At 49.9% G+C, this 19,410-nt stretch overlaps 1 protein-coding gene across 6 annotated transcripts in view; it reads right to left on the bottom strand.

The window, feature by feature from the left end:
- Positions 1-19,410, bottom strand: part of AK9 (adenylate kinase 9) — an 829,950-nt gene that overhangs the window by 596,375 nt on the left and 214,165 nt on the right. For 5 of the 6 annotated variants that reach the window (XM_029595283.1, XM_029595287.1, XM_029595288.1 and 2 more), the window contains exon 17: positions 13,943-13,996. The exons of the other annotated variant lie outside the window; for it this stretch is intronic. In XM_029595283.1, the coding sequence (XP_029451143.1) occupies positions 13,943-13,996 (54 nt within the window). The remainder of the gene's footprint in view (positions 1-13,942; positions 13,997-19,410) is intronic. 6 annotated transcript variants of the gene reach the window in all.

Genomic DNA, 19,410 nt, shown 5'->3' with positions numbered 1-19,410 from the left:
GACCCTCATTACTCTTATACCGAAGGTGGGCAAGGATCCCCTTCACCCTGAGTCATATCGCCCGATTTCACTGTTAAATCTAGACCTTAAGCTACTGGCCAAGCTTCTGGCAGATAGATTGGCTCCCATTATACCCTCCCTTGTAGGGGATCACCAAGTTGGGTTTGTCCGTCAGCGCTACGCATTGACCAACATTCACCGGGTCTTGACAGCCATGACGATGTGCTGTCACATGGATACCCCCTACTTAGTCATCAGTTTTGATGTCGAAAAGGCCTTTGATAGGGTAGAATGGCACTATCTATTTACGATCTTATATAAAATGGGATTTGAGGGTTTTTTCTTGCAGGCCTTGAAGCTCCTGTACACAGATCTCCAAGCGGTCATCCTTGCGAATGGCGTGCAGTCTGAACCATTTGAACTAACAAGGGGCACCAGACAGGGGTGCCCGCTATCTCCCCTGCTGTTTATACTACAGTTGGAACCCATTTTAATCGCTATTCAGCAGAGCCATGACATTCGGGGTGTTCGATTTGGCCTGCGTATCTTTAAAAGTGTAGCATTTGCTGACGAATTATTGGTCTTTATCACGGACCCTCAGAAATCTCTGGCCCCCACTACTCCGTATGATCTTGTACTTCGGAGTCTTTTATGGCCTGCCCTTAAATGAATCTAAGTCGTTGGCATTAGCCTATCTAGGTACATTGCCAGCTAGTTGGCCAGATCCCTTTCCCTTGCAATGGGCTACAGACTATCTATGTTATTTAGGGGTTTATCTCCCGGCGGACCCGGAACACATATATCATGCTAATATCCCCAGGCATTTACAATTAACAATCGACAGTTCAACCACTTGGAGCAACTTCCCCCCTTTCTCATAGTGGACGAATTAATTTATTTAAGATGATCATCTTGCCGAAGTGGCTTTACCTGCTTCAGAATATACCCATTCTGTTAAAGTGAAAAGATCTCCACCAGCTGGAAACTGCCCTGCGGCGTTTTGTTTGGAGGGGAGGGAAATCCCGCATTCCATTCTCTTGGTTAATGGCGAGATGGGGCAGGGGTGGTCTGGGTATGCCTGATTTGGCCGCATACAACTTGGCTTGCATTTTAGGATCATTAGGGATTGGCTGACGGGCAAGCTGGTTTATACCCCGCTCTATGCAGATACAGCCTTGATGTCTCCTGTGACCCCTGCCATATGTGGTGCAATCTAGCCCTACCCACCTTCCATCCTTTCTCACAAACTCTGCATTAGTGCGCCCGCTTCAGCATACGTGGAGGAAGTTGGCTACCATTTTAAAGATCCCTACCTTGTGCGCTTACTTATTTTATTTATTTATTTAACAGCTTTTCTATACCGACATTAAAGTACACATCATGTCGGTTTACATAATAACAAAAGGTGGAAATTACATATAACAGGGAAGGGGGAGGGGGGGGGGGACGACAACTGAGAAAGAGGTTCAAAACAGCGAACCAAAAAACTAAGTGAAAGGAGAGAAACAGGAAAAAGGTAACATTTTTAACAAAACTGGGAAGTATACAGGTTATACTAGGGTATTTGATTTACAAAATTTACAAATGGAGCTGAAAAGATTACTTTGTCTAGGGGGTTGGCTTACATAGATTAAATAGGGTTTAGCAGGGTAAGGAGATTAAAAGGATGAGTAGGTTGAGGGGGGGGGGGGGGAGAGAGGGCAGGGAATAGGTCAGAGGAATTAATCTGGAAAGGCCTGGTGAAACAGCCAGGTCTTTAGCAGTTTTCGGAATTTATGTGGGCATTGTTCCAGGCGAAGGTAGGGAGGAAGAGAGTTCCAAAGGGTGGGGCCTGCGATGGAGAGGGCACGGGTCCTTGTTGCTGAGAGTCGGGCTTTCTTGAGTGAAGGGACTTGGAGGATGCATTTGAGGTTCGTTCTGGTGGGGCGGGCGGATTGGGTGGGTTGGAGGGGTTCATTGAGCCAAAGGGAGTTATGATTGTAGATAGTTTTATGTATGATGGTGATAGTTTTGAACAGGATGCGGGAGGGGATGGGGAGCCAGTGTAGGTCTTTGAGGATGGGGGTTATATGATCTGATTTGCGTGCGCTACTGATCATCCTAGCTGCCGCATTTTGAAGTATTTGGAGAGGTCTGATGGTGGAGAAAGGGAGGCCAAGGTACAGCGAGTTGCAGTAATCCAACTTCGATGTTAGGGTAGCTTGGATAACAGTTTTGAGGTCATGGGTATGGAGTAGGGGCTTGAGCCTTTTTATGACCATGAGCTTGTAAAAACCTCCTTTTATGACGGAGTTGATGTGGTTCTTGAGGCTCAGATGAGGGTCAATTAGTACACCTAAGTTTCGTTCAACTAGTTGGGCATTGAGGGAGGTGGTCGCGGGGTCAGGGGTCTGGTGGTTATGGATGAGGAGGAGTTCGGTTTTTGAAGAATTGAGGGCGAGTTGAAGGGAAGTGAGTAGTGTATTAATGGAGGCAAGGCATTTCTCCCAGAAGGAGATGGTGGCAGATAGGGATTCACGGATGGGGATGATGATTTGGACATCATCTGCATAGATGTAGAATCTGAGACCTAACTCAGAAAGATGATGGCAGAGGGGGAGGAGGTATATGTTAAATAGGGTGGAGGAAAGGGATGAGCCTTGGGGTACTCCTTGAGATAGGGTGAAGAGGGAAGATTCCGATGGGCCAAGTTTTACTGAGAAGTGTCTGTTGGTGAGGTAGGATCTGAACCACAGGAGGGCGGTGCCAGAGATTCCGATGTCGATTAAACGGGAGATGAGCAGTTCGTGGCTTATCGTGTCGAAAGCCGCTGAAATGTCGAGGAAAGCGATGAGAAAATTGTGACCTTGGTCGAGGCCAGTGAGGAGAAAATCCATGAGCGAAAGAAGGAGGGTTTCAGTACTTAGGTTTTTGCGAAAGCCGAATTGAGAGGCGTGGAGTATGTTATTGTCTTCAAGGTATTCCATGAGCTGGGAATTTACTACCTTCTCCATGATTTTAGAGATGAGAGGGAGGTTGGAGATAGGACGATAGTTGGAGGGGTCTTTGGGGTCGAGAGAAGGCTTCTTAAGGAGGGGTTTGACTATAGCATGTTTGAGGGGATCTGGAATTGAGCCGGAGGATAGAGAGCAGTTAATAATATTTGCTAGGGGTTGGGTAATAGTATTGGGGATGGAGAGTAGCATTTTCGTGGGAATAGTGTCAGAGGGGTGGGATGCAGGCTTGGATTTTTTGAGAATTGCCTCAATTTCCTTGGATGAGGTGAGGTCAATGTTGTTAAGGGAATTTTTTTGAGAGTGGGGGTTGTGGATGGGTTTTGGGAGGGAGGGGCATGTTCATATCTGTGGGGAGGAACCTGAGGAGTATGTTAGTTATTTTGTTGTGGAAGAAACGAGCGAGTTCTTCACATTTTGTGCTAGTTTCTTCCTCAGCGATGAGAGGTGTGGGGGGGTTGGTGAGTGAAGCAACATAGGAGAAGAGGGCTTTCGGATTGAAAGTGTACTGGTGGATTTTGGAGGCGTAGTAGTCTCATTTGGTATTTTGAATGGCCAGGCGGTAGGTGTGAAGGTAGGATTTGTAGGAATTGGAGTGCTGAGAGGTAGGATCTTTGCGCCAAGCTCTTTTTTTGAGTCTTAGGTTGTGCTTCATCTGACGGAGTTCCTTAGTGTACCAGGGTTTGTTGTTGGAGGGAGTGGAACATTGCGAGTGATGATGGGACATAACTTGTCGGCAATGTCTTGGGTGATACTGGTCCAGGAGCTGAGTGCAGTGTCAGGGGAAGAGCAGTCGAGGTTGTCCAAGGATTCAGAGAGAACAGAGGTGAGCTCTTCAGTATTGCAGGTTTTACGGTAGGAGAAGGAGTTGTTATTTTGAGGTTGGTTACCTGGGTTATAGGCACTAAGGGTGATCCAGGTCTCGATAAGTGCATGATCTGACCATGGTACAGGGATACATTTAGGTGGCAATGGGGTCTGGATACAAGAATTGGTGAAAATGAGGTCCAGAGTATGCCCCGCATTGTGTGTGTGGGGGCTGCGATGGTTTGGGTGAAGCCTAGGGCCTGCAGGGCAGAGAGGAAGGTTTCACAGGAAGGTGAGAGGGGAGTGGAATCTACATGGAGGTTGAAGTCTCCTAGTAGTATGGCGGGTTTTTCATTGTTTATATTATTGGAAATGAGTCCGATAAGGGGGGAGGGGTTTTGTTCCAGTAGACCAGGGGGGGCATAGATTAGGCAAATTTGGAGGTTGTTGGATTTAAATAGACCGACCTCCAATTTCGGCGGGGGATTGATGTTCATGGGCTTGAGTTTGAGGGATTTTTTGGAGATAAGGAGGATGCCACCACCTTTCTTTTTTGGTCTGGGGATGGAGAATATGTCATGGGATGATGTGAGGAGCTGGCTCAGGATAACAGTGTCGGAGTCCTTGAGCCAAGTCTCTGTGACGGCACAAATTTCAGGGTTGTAATCATGGATGAGGTCATCTATAATGTGGGTTTTTTTGGTGATGGAGTGGGCATTAATTAGCAGGAGTGTTAAGGAGGTGAGGCCAAGGAGTTGTGTTAGAGGGGTGGCAAGGATGGGGAGGAGGGATTTGTGCTTTGCTTGAGGGTTAGCAATGCAAAGCGGGGGAGGTCTGGGTATTGTGGGGTGTATACGGGGTATGGGGAAAAATGAGGGAGTGGGATGGGAGTTTGGGGGCATGATGGGAGGGGCCTCCGGGGGAGGAGCAGGCAGGGGAGTGGGGGGGGGGGGGGGCGGGGAGAAGAGAAGGGATGGAGGGGCTGCCGACTGAGGTTGACTCGTGGGCTAGTAATAGAACAGTAAATGAAACATTTGATAGCTGTATAGCAGGGTGAAGGTACCAGATACAGCAGCTGAAAGAGAATACAGTGTAATACTAGCAATAAAGTACTTGTAAAAAGAGAGCGTACAGTGTAATACAGTATAATACAGTGCAATACTAGCAATACTGGCAAAAAACAAAGTAGGATCGGATACAGAGATGAGGAGTACAGTGCTGAGCAGTTGGCGTTGGAGGAGTGGAGATGAGGAGATTAAAACGCATACCAGTCTTCATGGGGGTGAGTGAGTGTAGTTCTGAGTGAGAGGCAAGTCTTGGAGAGCTTTGAGAGTGGAGTAGAGGCAGCGTGGGTAGAACAGACGCTGAGGTTCAGATGGATAAATTGGGAGCCGATTGATCAAGGTACAGAGGTGCTGCGGGTAGGATTTGAGCTCAGATCGGGGGAGAGAAGGGGAGCACGAAGGGGCGCACTAAGGGGCAGGCCCCTTAGTCGCGGTCCTTTGGCGTGCGACGCCAGTATGGAAGCAGGGCTTTAACTTGCCTGCAGCCCCGGATGATGACGCGGCAGGGGCGGTCCTAGGCCGCGTGGTGCTCGGCTGGGAGGTCTCGCAGGTCGAGGAGGCTCTGGGGCTCCGGGACCCCGATGGGTCTGCGCCGGCCGCGCGGGAGCCCTCAGCCTGGTCGTGAGGCAGGGAGATCGATCGGCGAAAGAGGAAGCACCGGTAGGGAAGCAGGGCTTTAACTTGCCTGCAGCCCCGGATGATGACGCAGGAGGGGCGGTCCTAGGCCGTGTGGTGCTCGGCTGGGAGGTCTCGCAGGTCGAGGAGGCTCCGGGGCCCCGATGGGTCTGCGCCGGCCGTGCGGGAGCCCTCAGCCTGGTCGTGAGGCAGGGAGATCGATCGGTGATCGATCGGCAATCTGCATTTCCCTGTCTCGGGAAATGCAGAGTTCACCCCAGGATCTCAGTTCTCTACTTTCAGGGTTTGGGAGTCTAGGGGCATTACTCTTTTGGGACACTTGTTAACAAAAGATGGGAAGCTCTTTTCTTTCCAAGAATTCCTGACCATTTATGGTTTCAGGGCCACCCATACCTTTCCTTATTTACAGATTGGACATTACATACAGGCATTGTGTTATGCTCTCCTCCTCCAGAGGGGAGGAGTTAGCAATCTGTTATTGCTCACCCCGCCAAGAGGACGGACTTAGCAATCTGTTCTGCTGTTCTCCTGAAAGGGGGAGGAGTTAGCGATCTGACATGACCTGCTCCTCCAGAGGGGAGGAGTTAGCTATCTGTAGATCTGTTAGCGAACTGCTGTTAGATGCTCCTGTAAGGAAAGGAGGTAGCAATCTGTTATGGATCAACTCTCCAAGGAAGAGGAGTTGGCAATCTGTATAATGATACTCTTCTGAGGAGAGGAGCTAACAATAGGTATATTGTACTTCGCTACTGAGATAGCAATCTATCATACCTCTGCTACAGAGTAGCAATCTGTTATATATAATCTGCTGGCAAGTCTCAAGAAAGAGAGGTAGCTATCTATATAATACTTCCGTAAGTGGTGGTAGTGGTCTGTAGTGGTTAGCTCCCACAGAGTGACAATAGTGTAAGGAATGACCACTAGGAGGAAATGGTGAATCCCTGGGCCGATAGCAGATGACAGCGCCCGCAGGAAGAGATCCTGAGAGGAACCACTGGCTAGGCTAGAATATGAAATAACACAAATAGCTCTTTATTAGACTGGAAGCTGGACTACCAGTGGTGGCAGTAGTGAGTCGATGTGTTCGGCATGGCTGAACTCCTTCTGATACTGGAATATAATCTCTGGGTTGCTGAGCTGTAGAAAGAGACTAGAAGTAGTGAGTAGACAGGGTATACTGGATACAAGATGGTACGTAGGCCCTCGAAGAGCGAGTAGCGGATCCCGTCTTGGCAATCTGAAATCAAGAAGAGAAAGTGGAGTCCCCGTGGAGCGTGTACTCCTGGTAAGTTTCAAAAGGCCGAGCAGTGGAGAAGGATTCCCCGGCTGACTCGGATCGTTGCTGCAAGTAGCGTGGACTGCTGAAGCAAGTCCTGTTGGAGTTCCTTTCTAACTCCTTAGAGGTTAGCAAACAAAGACCTTTTAAAATGTAAATGGATGACGTCACCTCGGGGGGATGCCCCCGAGGTTCAAGCCCTTGCTGGTACAAAGTCTGGAGCGCGCACGCGTGCCCTTACATCATCAGGAACATGGCGGAACCGTAGCGTCAAGCCAGCCTGGGGACACCGGGACCAAGAGGCAGGGAGAAGCCGCGGCTGCATCTGTCTGTCAGAGCCGAAGGGAGTCGCTTCCAAGGTAGAGAGGGTGGAGCGAGGGGCGAGAAGAGGCATGAACGCAACAGTACCCCCCTTCAAAGGGCGATCTCCTCTTCGGGTACCAGGTTAAGTACCAGAGATGCGCGAGGTGGAACTGATTAGCATCTCTTATACAATAGGTCTAAGGATCCCAAAGATGGTTTTGGGGTCGAAGCCTTTTCAGGCCAACAAAGTTCAGTCTTTGTTCAAACATCCAAGGTCTCAAAGTCTTGAGTTCAAGTTCGTATAACACAGATAGATGTAGATTTGAAGAATCGAGTAGAATGAATTATGACGTCAGCAGCAATGAGAGGGTTGCCGTGGACATCACTGAGGTTTCAGAGGAAGTGGTGGTAGAAATGGTCCAATATCCACTTCAGATGTAGCTCTTCCGCAGGATGCTGGAGAGAGATGTTGATAATACCAGCAAAACGAACAGGCTGATGGATGGATAATTCTTCATTCTCAGAATCAAACAGTGCTGTAAACCCCCAGCACGACTTCCAAATGATCCAACGAAGTTGATAAGTAGAAACATCTTCTTCTTTCCTTGGAATCAACCAGTGCCATAGGTTATGGCACGACTTCCGAGAAATCCTTAAGTAAAGTTGATGAAATAGAGATATCATCTTCTTCGGAATCAAACAGTGCTGTAATCCCAGCATGACTTCCGAGTAGGCCAATCGAAATACTGGTAGCTAGGAATGTCTTCTTACTTCAGAATCAGCGAATCAGCAGTGCTGTAAACCTCCAGCACAACCTCCGAGTGGATCAACACAAAATTGAGAGGTAGAGATGACTTCTTCGAAATCAACAGTGCTGTAGTCCTTCAGCACGACTTCCAAGTAGGTAGAATGTAGTAATTTTCTCAATTTGTAATCCAAGAAGACATTGTAGATGAAGAGCGCCACCTAGCTATGGCATGCATAGCAATCACTATGACTACTGGCAGAATTTAGAAAAACTGCTGGTGATGTTGATAAGATCTTCAAAAGAAGTGGTGGTGAAAAGAATCATCCAAGGCCCACTTCATAGTGTGATACAATATTGGATCTTCAAATTTACAGAGTACCCTGGTGCAAGAAAAATTGTATCACCACCAAAAATTCCACAAAGTCTTTTAATGCAATTCAATTGAATTGCATTAAAAGACTTTGTGGAATTTTTGGTGGTGATACAATTTTTCTTGCACCAGGGTACTCTGTTACTTGCGTATGTGCAAGGCTTTTTTGCTTCGGTTTTTATCTTCAAATTTACCACATGGACTCCTCAGGTATTCCACAAAACATCTGAGATGGTAGTTGTCTCTTGCCCCTGAGTCCTTCAGGGCAGAGGTTCGAACCGTCACTGGTTCAGGGTTCACCGAGACTGGACAAGAGAGTGGAGGAAATATTGCTGTATAGCCCAAGAATAGTCCTCCCACGGGACTCAGGCTTGTCCGTTTCCCGGACGACTAGGGCAAACAGGAACATCATGGCCTGGCTGACCACAGTACATGCACAGGCCGTTCTTTCTTCTATATCTTCTCTCTTTAGATGTCAAGTGACCACGACCAGATTCTTGCGGTTCCTTCTTTTCCACAGCAGGAGGTGCTGTTCCCCTTGTTAGTGCAGAAGCACTGGTTGGTTTTAACCCAGGTGACACCTTAGGCCGGAGTTCCTTCACCTTGTCTCTGAGCTGCCAGTCAATCCGAGTGGCTAAGGATATCAATTCTTCCAGCGAGTCAGGTGTCTGACGAGCAGCCAACTCATCCTTTAAGCGAGTATCTAGGCCTCTGCAAAAGAGTGTCGTCAGACATCTGGGGTCCCAGCGCAGCTCTGCTGCTAGAGTTTTAAATTTGATGGCAAATTCCGCCAGGGATCTGTTGCCTTGCTTTAAGTCCACCAAAGCAAATCCAGCAACAGACATACGAGCAGGGTCATCAAAGACGGATTTAAACAAGTCCATAAATCCTTCTATGTCCTGCAAGATAGAGTCCTTGTGTTCCCACAAGATAGAAGCCCACGACAAGGCTCTCCCATCCAAATAAGACAGAATGTAACTGGTCTTGGAGAGACTTGTAGGAAACATTGAAGGTTGTAGAGTGAAGTGTACGCTGCAGTGGTTCAGGAAGCCTCGAGTCTTCTGGAGTTCTCTGGAGAATCAAACAGGCGCCGCCAGTGGAACAGCTGATTTTAAAGTTATCTCTGGTAACTGGTTTTCTTGAATAGAAGCGGTGCTTTGTACCTTCTGTGTATGAAGCTGGTGAAAGGCTGCAGTAATTTTCTCCAGGGTTTCTTACTGTTCTGAAAGGCGTTGAGCCAGGCCCGGTATAGCCTGCAAGGCAGCAAGGTGAGCTGGTTCCATGGGCTACAAACATCCAATACCTTGAGCTGAATCCCCAGGTGTACTGCTTCTCCAAGTCTTCCGTTGAAAGCTGGTTTCAATTTTAGGCTTCTCCAATTCTTTCGTTGAAGGCTGGCTTCAATTTTAGGCTTCTCCAATTCTTTTCTTGAAGGCAAAATTCACTGCAGTTAAAGGTAAAGCAAAATTGCTTACCTTGTAATAGGTATTATCCCAGGACAATAGGATGTAGTCCTCACATATGGGTGACGTCAATGACGGAGCCCTATGCCGGAAAACTTTCTGTCAAAGTTTCTAGAAACTTTTGACTGGCATCCTGAGCATGCCCAGCATGCCATGATCCCTAGAGCCACAGGGTCTTCCTTCAGTCTCGTTTATAGCAATGAACGTTAGCCAAAAATAAAATAATAAAACGTATCAGACCCAAATCCGTGGGGTGGCGGGTGGGTTTCGTGAGGACTACATCCTGCTGTTCTGGGATAACGCCTATTACAAGGTAAGCAATTTTGTTTATTCCAGGACAAGCAGGATGCTAGTCCTCACATATGGGTGATTAGCAAGCTACAGGCTGAGTCATCTTTGTATTGGACCAACAGTGTACAACTTGTGCAACAGGTCCAACAACTGGTGAACTGTTGGGAAAAATCAGGCAGCCTGAAATCACGAAAGGTTGGATATGGAAGGAGTTGGATCATGCTGGAAACAAGTTCTTTAAGACAGATTGTCCATAGGCTGAATCTTGTCGTCCTTCCTTGTCGAGACAGTAGTGAGCTGCATAGGTGTGAAGAGAACTCCATGTTGCTGCTTTACATATGTCAGCTATTGGCACTGAACGATAGTGTGCTACTGAGGTTGACATTGCTCTTACTGAGTGAGCCTTTACTCGCCCCTGGAGAGGAAGGCCTGCTTTTTCATAACAAAATTGTATACAATCTGCAAGCCAATTAGATAGAGTTTGCTTGCCCACCGCTTTCCCAGACTTGTTTTGATCAAAAGAAACAAAGAGCTGGGTGGATTTCCTATGGGTCGCAGTGCGATCTAAGTAGTATGCAAGCGCACGTTTACAGTCCAAGGTGTGTAAAGCCGTCTCTCCTTGATGAGAGTGCGGTTTTGGGAAGAAAGTAGGCAAGCTGATGGATTCAAGCTGATGGATTCAAGTGGAATTCCGTAACTACCTTGGGAAGAAATTTTTGGGTGTGTACGGAGTACCACTCGATCATGTAGGAATTTTGTGTAGGGTGAGTATGTGACAAGTGCTTGTAACTCGCTAACCCTTCTAGCAGATGTGATGGCTATTAAGAAAATAGTCTTCCAAGTGAGAAATTTAACATCACAGGAATCCATGGGTTCAAAAGTAGAACACATGAGCCTTGTTAAGACTACATTAAGGTCCCATTCTGTGACCAGTGGTCGGTGTGGAGTTTTAAGTTGAATTAAACCTCTCATAAACCTACTAACGAGGGGTTGCACTGATATTGGTGCATCTCCGATGGTACTGTGATAAGCTGAGATTGCACTTAAATGTATTCTTACAGATGAGGTCTGGAGACCAGAGTCTGAGAGATGCCATAGATAATCTAATAAAGATGATGTAGTGCAGGAAAAATGGTCAACACTGTTTCCATTTTGCACGATAGTTCTTTCATGTGGAGGGTTTACGTGAAGCTACAAGCACTTGGGAGACATTAGTTGAAAGATTGAGAGGTTGTAGAATCAAGCTTTCAACATCCATGCTGTGAGGGATAGGGATTGAAGGTTGGGATGACGCAACCTGCCCTCAACCTGAGTTATGAGAGTGGGTGTTGTGCCCCGGCGAATTGGGTCTCTGATCGAGAGGTCTAGAAGTATGGGAAACCATACTTTTCGAGGCCAATACGGGGCTATGATTATCATGGACCCTTTGTCCTGTTGTAGCTTCACTAGAGTTTTGGTTATTAGCGGTATCGGGGGATACACGTATAGAAGGCCTGAATTCCAGTGGCAAGCAAAGGCGTCCCTGGGTAAGCGGTTTCTCTGCTTGTACAGGGAGCAAAAATTGTCCACTTTGTAATTCATTTGTGATGCAAAGAGGTCTACTGTTGGATGGCCCCAACGTAGAAAATACCTGGAGTAGAACCCTCTCGCCCTGTTGGCTGGGAGGGATGGGTTCGACTGCTTGAACCAGAACAAGGGCGAGAAGCTCTACCCAAAGTTTCTGTAAGTCCCTTGTTGCTCTCCACTGGGGATATGGAGGTAAGAGGGGTGGACGATACTGGAAATGCAACTTGAAATCCTGACACACGATGGACAAAATCCATAGGTCCAATGTGATCGAGGTCCACAGCTGGAGTCGATCCCCAACTGGGGGAGATGATGTCTTGCGTAGAAGGCTGGCTTATGCTCCCTGCCGCCAGTCAAAACCCCGTAGCGTGGTTCTGCGGCAGAACTGTGGTTGCCCAGGATGGTCAAGGTTTACTTGGCCTCGCCTGGGGATAGGTCACTGAGCCCTGGATCTGGGTGCTGGCAGGTAGTGTTTTCAAGGCCTATAAAAGGGCCTCTGGGGGTATTGCCTTGGGGGCTTCTTGGGTGGCTGGGTGTTAGAAGAACTGGCTGAGGGCTTCTTGGGTGGCTGACAACTGCTGAAGAGTCTCTTGATAGTCCTATAGTCCGCCTACTTAATTCGGTCTCCAAACAGATTTTCCCCCATACACGATAAGTCCGCCAGACGGTCTTGGACATCAGGGCGCAAGTCTGAGGCTCCCAGCCATGGCGTTTGCTGGGCTCCTATGCTCACTGCAACGGTCCTCATGACTATCTCGAAGACATCATGCTTATCACACTCCAGGCCCTGCTGGATGATAGCCTGAAAATCCTCCTGGAATTGCTGTGGTAGGCGCTCATTAAATTCTACAGCCTATTTCTACAGATTCCTGGAATATTGCCCCATGTATAATTGATAGCAAGCGATCTGGGCATGCAACATAGCGCCCTGAAAAATCCGACATCCAAGGGCATCCAGGGCTCTATGCTCTCGCCCTGGGGAAACCGAGGCATGAGTGTGGATCCTTTTTGCCTTCTTCAGGGCTGACTCTACCACCACCGATTGGTGGGGGAGCTGACAGCGCTAGAACCCAGTAGACGGATGAACTAAATACACCTCATCCATCTTCCGATTAACCGGTGATACCGAGATGGGGTGTTCCCAAAGGAGGGTTACCAGCTTCTTAAAGATGTCATGGACTGGCACTGCCACATCCTCTTTCGGGGCATCCATGAATTGCAGAATCTCAAGCATCTTCTGCCTAGTCTCCTGTTCGGTTAAAAGTTGCAAAGGTACCGATTCTGCCATGGCCTTTACGAAACCCGCGAAGGAGAGATCCTCCGGGGAAGATTTTTGTCGCTCCTCTGGTGGAGAGGGCTCGGAAGGCAGATCCTACGATTCTTCAGAGGAGGATATGGATGCCTCCCCTTCCCAGGGGTCATAATGGGCCTCCCATTCACTGTGACTCTCTAGAGAGGCGGGTGGTGAAAGAGCCAATGGTGGGCGAGACATGGGCCTCGAGGGCACAGAGAGAGGAGCAGGAGGCTTCAATGGGCATGGGCATGTTATAAAATCCGATGCCCACGCACACATGTGCCCAATTTTGTATCGACGCGAGGGTGCCCACTCGTGCGCGTGGGGGGGGGGGGGGGGGGATTTTTTTAAAACACATGTAGTGACGCGATCGGGCCGTTGCCCAGTTCCCTCCCAGTCTCATTCCCTGGGTCCTGTCCATCATGCGTCCAACGTGAGTGCCTACCACAGCGATCCTTTATTGGAAACCTCCCTATCCCCCATCTAACCTTCCTCCCTTTTCCACTCTCCATCCCGACCCCTAAACCCATCCTAACTAATCTTTTTGTTTTGGAACTTACTTCATCTGAAGAAATGAAGTAAGGTTCACACACCAGCCAACTGCCAGTGCTTGCTTCACCGGGACAGCACCTAATGGCGGTCATGGCCAGCCCCTGCTCCGCAGACCCAACCCCCAACCCCCAGCCCACCCCTTAAAAAGAAATTTGTGTGCGAAACGGGGGATACACACATGGCTGTGAGCATTTGAAAATGCATGCAGTGAGTGCGCAGCCCGGCCATATGCATATCCCGTTTCGGCGTGCGCCGGGCTTTAAAAATTAGCCCGTTAGGAAATAACTTATTACCAGCTTTAGTAGTATGGAATTTATTTGCCAGGTACTTGCCAGGTACTTGTAACCTGGATTGGCCACTGTTGGAAACAGGATGCGGGCTTGATGGACCCTCGGTCTGATCCAGAATGGCGACTTCTTATGTTCTTATGCTTTTATTTATAAGCAAGTCTGTTATATATATAAAACAAGTCAATGAGAATGCCATATTATTTTTCTCCATCTTATCTAGCAAATCTTTTTCTCTAAATTGCACTTCATCCTGGTGGGAGGGAAGGGAATTGCCTGCTTTGGGTTTTACCTGAAGTAATAGCTGTGGATCCTTCCTCTAACTGTTCCTTGGGCTCCTGTGTTTCTGTATAAAAAGAAGGTCAGTTTGTGATCACTTTGTACTTTCCTTATCTGCCAGTGAAATATTTTACTAGGACATACACACGGAGGCAGTGCTCCTCAGTCATCAGCTGCCTGAGACACTAGGTGTGCTGACAGGTAATCCAGTAATGGGAGGGCAATTTGAAAAGCTAATTACGTGGGGAAAAGGTTTCTGAACATTGCCTACCCAGGTGCAGCAGAGGCGTTACTGGGGGCAGGGTTAGAGTGGGGAATGCAAAAACAGGCCTAGTTTTGTATTTTTGTGTGCTTTCAGAGAAAATGGAGCCACAAAAAAAGCAGATGCAAATGTCTGCAGCTAACTTTCCTTGGGCACAATATGGGGCAGTGTAAAGGCTGCGTTTAACACCCTACGTCATGGCATACAATCACCAAAAAAGTCGCAGACCAAACCTGCCCACTAACCTCCAAGGTGATTCACAAAGCACAAGATAACAGGAAACCCTGGTTTACACCCGAACTGAAGGCTATCAAAGTAGACCTTAGAAACAAAGAACATACCTGGCGCAGAAATCCCTCTACCACGAATCAAGCAATCTACAAAGCCACACTCAATGTTGTGGAGCGCTAGGAGAGCGATCCCACTCCTGGGTGATGTGTGTCCTTGGGCCACGGCTCGACCCCAGAGGACTCTGAAGAAGTGCCGTGGGAGGCGTGGCATGCCCGAGCCTGGGCTGGACGGGAGCAGGGCTGGAGTGACATGGAAGACAGGCCCTCCTCCGGACCTGCACGCTTCGGAAGACCCAACAACGCAATGTTGGTCTTGTGAACAGTCCTCCGACCGTTCCCAGCCCTTTCGGACCTGCTGCAGGGTACGGCACGAAGCAGCAGACCGGATGGAGGCCAGGGCAGCGAAGACTGGAACATGGATTCAGACGAGACTCAGGAACGACGTAGACTCAGGCATAGACGTGGACTCAGGACGAGGTGCAGGATCCATAGACGTGGACTTGGGCATAGATGCAGGATCCTTAGACGTGGACTCAGGCAAAGACGTGGACTCAGGAATGAGGTATAGGATGCATAGACGTGGACTCAGGCACAGACGTGGACTCAGGACGAAGTGCAGGATGCATAGACGTGGACAGGCACAGACGTGGACTCAGGACGAGGTGCAGGATGCACAGAGGTGGAGTCAGGAACGAGGGCTGAAGGAAGACATGGGCACCGTCCCTCAGGGCGCCCTACTCAGACCACCCGCGGGACTGAGTTGCGGACCACCCTGTCCCATGCGCGCCCTACTCAGCCCTGGAAGGCTGGTCACGGACCACGCAGAGAGCGGGAGAGCACAGGAAAGAGGAAGCAGGTTCGCTGCACTCCTGGCAGCACGAGGCAAGAATACGCTGCTCTCCTGGCAGCACGAGGCAAGAATACGCTGCTCTCCTGGCAGCACGAGGCAGGTTAGGCATCAGGATCAGGGACAAGGATATCTGGAACAGCAGGAACATCAGGACTGGAACACAGATACTGGAACAGGAGACACACCTCAGGGCTGGAACATGGACATCTGAAACAGCAGGAACATCAGGACTGGATCAAGAGACAGACCTTGGGACTTGGAACGGCAGGCAGACATCAGGACTGGACGAGGAGCTCCAACAGGTAACAAAAAACACAGGACCTTGCAGAAGGCTGGAACATGGACGACTTCCTGGAGCGAAGGATCTCAGGAGTGACCAACTCCTTGCGAAGGCAAAGACACAGTGAAAGCTGAGCCCTTTAGTAGGGCTGAGGTGGACAACGCCCAGGGAGGGGTCAGCAGGGGGCCACACCTGGCTGGCCCTTGAAGAGGAGCAGAGAGGCGCGTGTCCGCGCCCTAGGGAGCTGGAGAGAAGAGCTGGCAGCTGGTGGCGTCCTCAGCCACATGGAGGGCCCAAGGAAGCCGCGGAGCAGCCCTGGACTGGAGCTGGGTGAAGGCAGGTCACTGAGCAGCTCCTAGCTGCACGGACAGAAGCAGAGAGAGGTAAGGCTGGCTGCAGAGGAAACGGGGGAAGGGCTGACTGCAGGAACGGCTCCATGCCTTGAGGACAGCCCCAGGAGGAGAAGTAAGACTGCAGGCAGAAGTAGAGAGCTGTAGCAGGCTGCAGGCACTGGGAGGGACGGCTTCCCAGCCAGGCAAGGACCCGGGCTGAAGCAGGCAGTGGGAGAGACGGTCTCGCTGCTGGCCAAAGGTCCCGGGATCGCAGCAGCACGTCGGGGGAAGGCAGGAACAGTAGCAGAGAAGCAGACCGCATGGCAACAGCTGATTCAGGGAGAAAGAAGCAGCGTCAGCAGCCCGACTGGCTGTCTGTGAGAGGTAAGAGCCTGCCCATGCTTCTTGTGGGCAGGAGCATAACAGTACCCCCTCCTCAAAGCCCCCCCTCAAGCGTCTTGTCAACAGCTTGAGAAGAAGGCGGTAGTCCATACCGTCGAGGGCAAGCGAGGATCCAAGGACGAGCTGGTACTTCTTGGCGAGTAACTGTAGCGAGAAGAATACTGAAGCAGAAGACAAGGCAGAAATGGTCAAGGTCCAGGCAAGACAAACACAGAACATGGAATGTTGAAGGCGTAGATCAGGCAGGGTGTAGGGTACAGAACCACAAGATGGCATCTTGGTTCTAAGATCCAGGCAGAGGCAAGGCTCCATCCAAGACTTGGCTTAAATGGAGGTCCATAAACTTGAGACTGAAGCAGTGGTGCAGGCTGGAGTACTAGGTGAGGGTTAACCATAGTTGATTAATGGTTCCAGAGACACAAGGTGGAAGAGCTGGAGCAAGGCATCAAGGTAGCAATGCAAGACGTGGCGAGAAATGATCTTGGTCTCACTAAAGGATGGAGGACATCCCCGTTTGGTTCAAGTTGGCTTTGAAGTATGGTGGCACGCTCGGAGTTAGGTACCACACAGTAGTTCACGGGTCAGGGTTGAAGGGCCCTGGTGACCGGATGACTTGGCAGTCTTTAGAAGCTATGCCGTTAAAGCAAGTGTGACTTCCTTTGATGTGTAGATGCAAGAGGGCAGGTGAACTGCTAGTCACTGCTGGTGTCACAGATGGAAATACACTTGACAAGGAACATTGGGTGAAGTCCTCAGGTTGGTGATCAGATGATGTTGCAGTTTCAAACGTGACATCCTGATAAGCATAGTTCAAGATGGGGGGTGGACTGCTAGTCAATGCTGGCAGTCACAGCTGGATTCAAGCTTGGCAAAGCATGTAGGCTGAAGTTCTTCGATTGGTAACTGGACTCCTTAGTGAAGACATTGCTGATGCTCAGGTGAGTAGAACTGGCAGCTCAAGTAACTGGTGGTGAGAATCAGGATAGAGTAGTGCAGAGGATTACAGGCACAAAAGTTCAGTAACTCCCATCTAGGAGTGAACCCTAAGACTGGGCAGAATCTTGGGGTTGCTTGGTTAACTGACACTCACACTCGAGTGGTCCTAGGCTGATGGTGAGATGGACATCTTCAGGATGGCTTGAGAGCAAGCTGGTAGTAGCTTACTTGGAAAGGCACACTTGAACCAGTACCTTTGCTAGGATGGTGAAGCTTGCAGCGGAATCCCGAAGAGGCTGTAACATTGAAACTGGACTGGTGCTCAGGGTGGTGAGCGAGACAAGCACGTGGAAACAGAAGTACTGTAGAGGCTGAGCAGGAAGAGCGAAGACATCTGCTGGTTCAGCTGGAAGAGATGACTGAGACTCCAGGCCCCATTGGACAGATGACCACAGATGGGGTGCAGGCGCCTCCTGCAGGTCGTCTGGAGAGGTGTACCACAAGCTGACAGGTAGTAGGCATCACTAGTAGCATGGAGAACTCAGTGAGCAAGATGCGCAGGAAATTCAGCAGAGTAAGCTCTTCTGGGAAGGTACCTCTTGCTGGTGAACAAACATTCTCGGAGGAAAAAATAAAAATTCTGGACAAGATAATCAAGCAGCACAGGAACCAGATGCTGCAGCGTGGAAGATGGCGGTGAACCTGGGTGCAGGCGCCTCCTGCAGGTCGTACAGCAAGTGTACCCAGGCTGAGCAAAAAGTCTCAAGCAGGCACTTGGTGAAATCGGGTGCTAGGCCTCTTAGCGGTGTGGGAAAACAAAAGTTCAAGTAAGCTGGCGCCTCCAGCAGGTCAGTAAAGCACAGCAGAAAAAACTGGGACTGAAGTTTTTTTTTCCTTTTTTTAAAAAAAATTCCTTTGGCAAAGAAACTCCAGAAGTTGGCACAGGCCCATCACAAGGACATGAACCCCGGACACATGGCCTTCGCAATCTGTTGTGGAGCGCTAGGAAAGCGATCCCACTCCTGGGTGATGTGTGTCCTTGGGCCACGGCTCGACCCCAGAGGACTCTGAAGAAGTGCCGTGGAAGGCGTGGCATGCCCGAGCCTGGGCTGGACGGGAGCAGGGCTGGAGTGACATGGAAGACAGGCCCTCCTCCGGACCTGCACGCTTCGGAAGACCCAACAACGCAATGTTGGTCTTGTGAACAGTCCTCCGACCGTTCCCAGCCCTTTCGGACCTGCCACAGGGTACGGCACGAAGCGGCAGGCCGGATGGAGGCCAGGGCAGCGAAGACTGGAACATGGATTCAGACGAGACTCAGGAACGACGTAGACTCAGGCATAGACGTGGACTCAGGACGAGGTGCAGGATCCAAAGACGTGAACTCGGGCATAGATGCAGGATCCTTAGACGTGGACTCAGGCAAAGACGTGGACTCAGGAATGAGGTGTAGGATGCATAGACGTGGACTCAGGCACAGACGTGGACTCAGGACGAGGTGCAGGATGCATAGACGTGGACAGGCACAGACGTGGACTCAGGACGAGGTGCAGGATGCACAGAGGTGGAGTCAGGAACGAGGGCTGAAGGAAGACATGGGCACCGTCCCTCAGGGCGCCCTACTCAGACCACCCGCGGGACTGAGTCGCGGACCACCCTGTCCCATGCGCGCCCTACTCAGCCCTGAAAGGCTGGTCACGGACCACGCAGAGAGCGGGAGAGCACAGGAAAGAGGAAGCAGGTTCGCTGCACTCCTGGCAGCACGAGGCAAGAATACGTTGCTCTCCTGGCAGCACGAGGCAGGTTAGGCATCAGGATCAGGGACAAGGATATCTGGAACAGCAGGAACATCAGGACTGGAACACAGATACTGGAACAGGAGACACACTTCAGGGCTGGAACATGGACATCAGGAACATCAGGACTGGAACAGGAGACACACCTCAGGGCTGGAACATGGACATCTGAAACAGCAGGAACATCAGGACTGGATCAAGAGACAGACCTTGGGACTTGGAACGGCAGGCAGACATCAGGACTGGACGAGGAGCTCCAACAGGTAACAAAAAACACAGGACCTTGCAGAAGGCTGGAACACGGACGACTTCCTGGAGCGAAGGATCTCAGGA

This window comes from Rhinatrema bivittatum, chromosome 3 (assembly GCF_901001135.1).
Source record: "Rhinatrema bivittatum chromosome 3, aRhiBiv1.1, whole genome shotgun sequence".
NCBI classification, from domain to species: Eukaryota; Metazoa; Chordata; class Amphibia; order Gymnophiona; family Rhinatrematidae; genus Rhinatrema; species Rhinatrema bivittatum.
Note: the sequence above shows the minus strand (reverse complement) of the source record. Positions and strands in the feature narration are given on the sequence as shown.